General features: G+C 33.1%; 1 protein-coding gene across 1 annotated transcript; it reads right to left on the bottom strand.

The window, feature by feature from the left end:
• Positions 1-1,375: 1,375 nt before the first annotated feature.
• Positions 1,376-2,728, bottom strand: LOC110801164 (uncharacterized). Its single transcript, XM_022006490.2, has 2 exons — positions 2,527-2,728; positions 1,376-1,882 (listed from the first exon to the last, which is right to left on the bottom strand). The coding sequence occupies exons 1-2, from the start codon at positions 2,585-2,587 to the stop codon at positions 1,557-1,559; spliced, it is 387 nt and encodes a 128-aa protein (XP_021862182.1). The 5' UTR covers positions 2,588-2,728; the 3' UTR covers positions 1,376-1,556.
• Positions 2,729-7,930: the final 5,202 nt, after the last annotated feature.

The raw sequence follows: 7,930 nt of genomic DNA, 5'->3' as shown, positions 1-7,930 counted from the left end.
TAAAAAATAATATTAACTTGATTTAAGTTATTATTTAGTTAGGTCAATAACAATTCGGGTTGTCAACATGTCGCGTAAAATCAGGTAATGGATTGTCACGAATTGAGTCAATAACATGTTTCATCGGGTTATAATCGGTTTCGGCTTGACATCGAGACGGGTGTTGAATCGGGTTCGGGTCATTTTCCGGTCGGGTAAGCTGACTCCGTTTTAATTATCAAAAAAAAAAAAAAAAGCTTACTCAGTTTTGTTATCGGTTATATTTCGGTCGGGTGCCAGGTTCGGGTTCGGGTCATGTATTAACGGGTCGAAATCGGTTGTCGGTTTTAACGGGTGGATACGGTCGGGTTACAGGTTTCCTATTTTAACAAAATTTCACGTCTCGGGTCAGGTCCGGATCCTAAAAAATAAAGCTCGGTGCCTCGGTTTAGGTTGGTTTCTCAGATCGGGTCAATTTTTAACAGCTCTAAGTCAAGGTCTCGTGGAGATTATGGAATGAGGTGTTTAAGCATGCTGATGCAATAATGTTAATCCATATTGCAAGTCCCTTAGATCAAGTAGCTAGTTTAATTTGGTCTAATGGTAAATCTCGTATCAAACTACATCAAACAGGTTTAGACTTTGGAGAATAGACATTCCCTTGCCCTTCCCCATATCCCAAGAAGCCTTGCTCGCTAATTTGGGTTGATGTGATCGATATGAGGTTTCAACTAGAGAGATCACGGTTTTTGCAGGTCAAAATTATTGAAACTGAAGGAGTAATAAGGGATTCACACCTGACATTAGTGAGGTTTGATCTTATGATAATTAATAAGGTCAAAATATTACCACTATGCCAAATCTGATCATATACGTTTGTATAGTAAATATAAATTTCTTAACCATGTATGTACATTGTACAACAATACAACATACTATCACATGACCAACTAATTAATATGCACCGCCCACAAATCTATACCTAGTATTTAAAAAGGAACACCATATATTATTAGAAGTCATGTGGCATCTCTCCTTTCATCCATCATTTTGTTTTTTTGTTTTGTTTTTCAAATTTTCTTTATTGTTTCTATGATTTACAACTTCTAATGTCTCTTCCACTCCATTTTCCTTATTCAACATCAAGTTATTAATAGTCTAATATACTCATTAGTCTCTTCCACTTCACCCCTTTAACATCCAATATTTATTCAACATATAATTTTTGTATTTTTCCAACCTTCAAATTACAACTCTATTTAATTACCAAAAATCAGAAGTACTCACTAATTAAAACTTTAAAAGACATCTGAACAACCACTATGCAACCGCCCGTTCATAGAACGGGCTCAAAAGCTAGTTTAATCAATAAAAGGGAAAAACAAAGAGAAAGATCTATCAATCATTGATGAACATTCGAATTACCTCATTGACAACAAACATGAGTAGAATTGAAACTCAAAAACAACATACATGATACATGTCTAAAACAACATATACATTATACTACGTACATAACATAACATAACATAACATAACATGGATTGTTACTATCATAGGTAGGTCGGTCGGTCGATTTAAGAACAAGAAACTTGAGAAGAAAGTAGCCTGAACTGAAGTGGTAAAGTAGAAGCATAGGTAAATCCAACTGAAGTATATGGATAAATTGGATCCCCATTTTTCACAACTCCTTTACCCTTTGCCATCTTCACAATTGAGGGATCCACATTTTCTTTCAAGGTTCGAATCCCCGTACAAGCAATTTTAACATTTGATTGAGAGCAATAGCAATTATTCGTGATTGTCACATTCCAAACTCGCCCCATAACTGTATCATTATTCTTTACTAATTCCACCTTGCTTTGATTTATGCTCATATCCTTCACTGAGCACTGCCCCATGCCTGCATGTAAAACCCAATGTTTTCACTATTATAAATTTATAACTATCATCGTTAATTAATGAGTACACAGCGTTGTGAATAAGTTGTTGCGTAGTTGACATACACGATCACACACTCATGTAATATGATCATGACATCAAGAAATCACCTTTTATGTTTTTTTTAAACCAAAGTTGATTTATATGTTAGTCGTTACTTTTGTTTATCCTATATTAAAATTTTGAAATATAGGTAAATGTTACATAAACATATTAGCTTTACAAATCAATATAACTACCATAAACAATAGATTAATAAATTAATTGGTAAATGGGACAACAACATTAGTCAAATGAAATAAATGGAGTATAATATTTTGCTATAGATCTAATAGAAAGTATTATCTAGGCTCTAAACAACCCATATAATTTAATAAAACTTATAGTTTACAAAATATAAGAATATAACGTAAAAAGGGTAAAGTCTATACACGACAATTTGTAATTTCATAACAACTTAAGTATCATGTGTTACGAATTTACGATAGAGTTATGATATCTGTTTAATGCTTTATATCATAACTATACTAAGACTCTTAGCATAATAACGCATTACTCCATAATAAAGAGAAGCTAGCGAGTATTAAAGTAATAAATCGAACATACCTTGGACCGCGAAGCTGAAAAAGATAACAATGAAGAGCAAGTTGATTTTCCCTAGCGCCATGTTTGTTTGTAGTAAATTGAGTGTTATACAAATTGATGAGTTATGAGTTTATAACATTTTTAGTACCAAATATAAGTAAAAATAGATAGACAAACTTAATGAGAATTTATTGAAACAAACAAGAAGTGGGGCTCTTGTGAATTGTGCTTTTAATTTGAAGGTTCTTTACAAGGCCACTTGGCTTTTGATCCTGGATTTGCCAAAAGAGCAAAGTCGATAGATGTTAATTATGAAAGCAACTCTACTATTCTACTATTCTACTATTCTACTATAGTACTACTTCACTACTAACAAAAGTGACAAATTATAAGGACAATGGAGATATCTAGATACTTCCCTACATTATTGTATTTCACTGTTCCTCTTCTCTTTTCGAAATTACTCTATCCGTGACCAATTGACCGATCTAGGACGACATAAAATTAAACGTAATCTCCTTTATAAATGTGTTGCAAAATGCTTGGTTAATAGGATGAAAATAGTTCTACCTTCCCTAATCTCGGATTACCAGCATGCTTTCATTTCAAGATGATACATGGAAGATAATGTGCTAATTAGTCACGAATTACTACATGTCATAAACGCAAAAAAGAATTTGAGTTTGGCTGCAATAAAAGTGGATATGTCAAAGGCATATGACAGGGTCAATTGGTTATTTCTTTTAAAGGTTCTACATGCTTATGGCTTCCCTCGTCATTGGATTATGTTAATATCCCAATGTATTTCGACGGTGTCCTATAAAGCTCTTATCAACGGTAAAATGACAGATCAACTTCTTCCTAGGTGTGGTCTACTACAAGGTGATCCACTCTCGCCTTATCTTTTTCTCTTTTGCATGGACATTCTCTCTCGAATGTTATCATTGGCCGAAAGTATTAATCTAATTAGTGGGATTAAAGTGCATCGAAGGGCTCCTTCGATAACTCATTTGTTCTTTGCGGATGATGTTATGCTTTTCTTTAAAGCAAGTGAGTCATATAAAGGAAACAATAGCAAACTTTGGGATGATTTCAGGACAACAACTAAACCTTGCTAAATCTTTTGTTAAATTCTCGCCAAGAATGGATCCTATTTTAGTTGGAAAATGTAAGGATGTATTAGCAATGCAACCAGTTGAGACAATGGGAAAGCACCTTGGAGTGCCGATTGATCTAGGGAGGAAAAAGAACTCGAGTTTTAATTATCTAGTTGATGGAATAGCGGGGAAAATTTTAGCTTGGGCTAGTTTGAATTTGTCTCAACCTACAAAACTGAATTTAATTCAGAGTATTCTTCATAGTACTTGTTATCATGTGATGAAGTGCCTCAAACTACCGCTCTCGATTTCGAATAAAATAGACTCAATGGTGATTCGGTTTTTCTGGGCTTCAAATGGGACAAAAGGAATACATTGGGTAAAAAGAACTACAGTTGATCAACAACCAAAGGGGATGGGAGGACTAGGTGTGCGTGCTTTGGGGACTTTAAATAATACCATGCTTTTCAAACAGGCCGATCGCCTTCACCAAAATCCCATGCTTCTAGCATCAAAGATCATTCTAAACGCTACAGGTTGTTGGGTCTGTAAACCTCTGAATAGACTAAGAGATGGGGCTTCTTGGGGATCGAGACTTCTGAACATGGAAAGTAAGCTTTTCAAGAATGGGATGGCATGGAAAGTAGGAAATGGCTCTAGCATTATGGCCTCAAGTATGGCTTGGGTGAATGGGAAAGTGTCGGAGGTTAGGTCTAATCAGACGCTTGGTTCTTCTTTGTCTTGGAGAGTGGATGAATTCATTAACCATAGTACGTTAGAATGGAAAGCATACCTCATTAGACAAAGATTTGAATGGAAGGACGCAATGGAAATCATTGGGATGGAACTTCCCAAAGAAGAGAAGCAGGATTTCATATACTGGAAACATACATCCTCTGGCAGATTCTCTATCAAATCAGGGTATGCTTTCTTATTACAAAATCAAGACCTGGAGGATCAACCTTCTGACCCTAATGATTCAGAATACTATAAACTTCTTTGGAAATTAAAAATATTACCGAAATGGAAAATGTTCCTATGGAAATTAAGTTACAATGGTTTAGCTGCCAAGGACAACCTGGCATATAGAGGGATTGATGTGGATGCCTCTTATAATAATTATTGTGGTTGTGACGAAGAGACTATGCAACATCTCTTTAGATTCTGCTCGGTTTCTAGGTTGGCATGGCACCATAGCCCGTTGGTAATATGCTCAACAAAAAATAAAATGTATCCCTTGTAAAAATGGGTACGTAGCTATATCCTACTCTTTAATAGCGAGGATGGAGGAGAAACACAAAGACTTGAAATGTTTATAGCGATGCTTTGGGGTCTTTGGACTACTCGGAATGAAAGGGAATTCCGGGGTACTGGAGGACATGCTAGAGAGGTTTTGTGGAATGCTGATTTGAGCTACAAAAAAGAAGAGACTTTTAAAGGAGTTTGGCCAAAGGAAAACCATGATGGGCCAAACCAACCACCTGGTTTTCAGCTCATCCACTTGGGAATTGAAAAGATTGTTTGTACTAACTTTGTTTTGCAGGTTAATGGTTCATGGGAAAAAAAGACGAGACGTGCTGGGAGCGGATGGGCTTTCAAGGAAGGGGACGATCACCATGTAAAGGACGGGGAGGAAACTATGAGATTTGTGGTTCTGCGCTTCATTCAGAGTTAATTGCGGTTAGATCGGCACTTCTTTGGGCTAGGGACAAGAATATACAAGACATTAGAATTGATTCTGATTGTTCTAATGCGATAATTTGTCTTGAAACACCGGAGAAGGCGACAGCTGAGATAACTTGGAGCATACATGAAATTCGGAGGATCGCCTCCTCTTTCAGAAGATGCACGATCCTAAAAGTGGACCGTGACAAGGTTACAAGGGCACATGAAATTGCAAACATGTGCAGACGAACAGGAACGACCTTTAATAATTAGTGTTTTATTTTTCTATTTAGCTTTTGTCAAAAAAAATAAAAAAAAATTAAACGTAATAGAAAGCTTTGATTTTTTATAAGGGTATTTGAACTTGTGAACTATCATTTATAGTAGGAGTAGGCACGAATAGAGCTCGTAATTGTCCGTCTTAGGTTCGGTAAAGTTCGGCTTGATCATCTCGATTTACTTGATACTAAACCTAGCTTGAGCTTAAATTTGTAGTTCGATAACTAAATGAACCAAACTCGCTCAAATTAAATGTTGTTCGACTCGAAATCTCTTATCTCGTTAATTTAAGAACTATAATGCATATTTATGAGACTGTTATATGTATTCTTTAATTAGATTATGTCCAGTACACACACAGATGTTCGAAAACATAATTTATATATATATATTTTTTCTTTTTTACCATAATTTTTAGAAAACATAATTTTTTTAGAAACAACTGCTAACTGAAATAGTGGTTTACATATTTAAACAAATAATCCAGTTGACAATTTCGTGCTGACTGGTAAACAAAAAAAATTAGACCGGGTTGCTTGATTGCGTGGACAGTAGTATGAGAATAAACATAACATTGGGCATATTTTGGGAATTTTCGCATCTTCCAGAACAAAAAATTGTACCATTAACGGCGGGAAATCCCGTCACTAAAGGCCAATAATCATTGATTAATGACGGGATATATTTTCTATCGCGAATCCGTCATAAAAGGGGGCCGTCGTTAATGGAAAATCTCGTCGTTAACCCGTCGTAAAAGACATTTGCGACGGTTGTTCCCGTCTTTATTTAGACCCGTCGCAGAAAACTTTTGCGACGGGATTTTTGACCCGTCAAAATTAGATTGTCGTTAAAGATACAAATTCTTGTAGTGTTCTAACATTATTGCTGGAAATCGCTCGAACTTAACGGTACCAAAGATCATTTCTATTAAAATGAAATCATATCTATATATTTTACTAAAAGGGAGGAAATCAATGTGGTGATGACAAATGTAACTCATTGATTGACCTCTCTTATAGATATAAAAAAAATTAAACAAAAAAGTATTTTGTTAACTTTCACCTTGTAAAGTATTTGATTCTATTTTCCTAAAATAAAAAGATGTCATTCTATACATGGGAAATATTTTGTAAAATATTTTCTATATTTTGTTAACAAATATAACCAATATGATTATCTTTTTATAAAAAAAATAGTCCATTATACGGAGTACGTAGTAGGATATTTTATTTTTTTTAAAGTTAGTAATCTACCAATTTGTACTTACATAATATATTAGAATACAAATAAATTAGAAAATTAATACAATATGAATAAGAGTGTATAATAAAAAGTTATTGTAGTACTCTATATCTATATAATATACTAAAAGAGAGGAAATTAATGTGGTGATGACAAATGTCACTCATTGACTGACCTCTCTTATAGATATTAAAAAAAATTAAAAAATAAATAAAATACTTGATGCTATAATTATTTTGTTAGATTTTACCTTGAAAAAAATATTTGATTCCCTTTAACTTAAAATAAAAAAGATTACAATTTGTACATATAGAATATTTTTTAAAATTATAAATCTTTTTTATATTTGGTAACATCTTTTTATAAAAAATTAATCCATTGTACGGAGTACATAGTATAACTTTTACAAAAATTTAAAAGTAGTCTATTTATTTGTATTTCGTACTTACATAATTCGAATACAAATAACTTAAAAAATCAATCAAGTGGGAGTAAGAATGTATTAAAAAAATTACAATAGTACTCTACAATATTTTAACAACCAAATGCGATAATTATAACCGTCAATGATTGTACTATTTTATACGTAGTATATTTAGCAACTAAATTCGATAATTATCACCACTGTTAATAGTAATATTGTACTACTTTCAAAAAAAAATTGTAACGTCTTTAAACATGAGAAAAATTAATTGTATAACCTAATCTATCTACTATTTTACTACATAATTCCTAAATTTTTTAGATGTAACTATTTGATTTTTACATTAGCTGTTATATTCACACATACCTCTATTTTTTCTGTTTTTTTGTGATTATTAATATTTTATGTTGAACATAGTCATGTACTCCGTAACATTTTGTTGCATTTTTCTAAATACTTACATAATACTACTGTTTTTTAAAATAAGTTTTACTAAATGATAATTTAAGATATTAATAGTTGAATTTATTTTTAACAACCGTGAAAATAAAGTGGTTTATCCAAAAAAAGATGGAAGAAGTCGTACAGAAGAAAAATGATGCGCAACTAACACGTAATACTCTCTACTTAAAAAAACTTCGTCAAATATTTTAGGCTGACAAATGACTTATATTTTAGTCAATTTTTAACAAACATATGTATATGGAGTACTATACTA

The sequence above is a fragment of the Spinacia oleracea genome, chromosome 1, assembly GCF_020520425.1.
Source record: "Spinacia oleracea cultivar Varoflay chromosome 1, BTI_SOV_V1, whole genome shotgun sequence".
Taxonomy (NCBI): domain Eukaryota; kingdom Viridiplantae; phylum Streptophyta; class Magnoliopsida; order Caryophyllales; family Amaranthaceae; genus Spinacia; species Spinacia oleracea.
The sequence above is the reverse complement of the archived record's forward strand: the minus strand, read 5'-3'. Positions and strand labels throughout refer to the sequence as shown.

Excerpts from the sequence above, each read along its gene's own strand:
- LOC110801164 (XM_022006490.2), bottom strand. The coding sequence starts at position 2,587 with ATGGCGCTAGGGAAAATCAACTTGCTCTTCATTGTTATCTTTTTCAGC. Across the intron at positions 1,883-2,526 it reads TTTCAGCTTCGCGGTCCAAG|GCATGGGGCAGTGCTCAGTG; the intron begins GTATGTTCGATT and ends TTTTACATGCAG.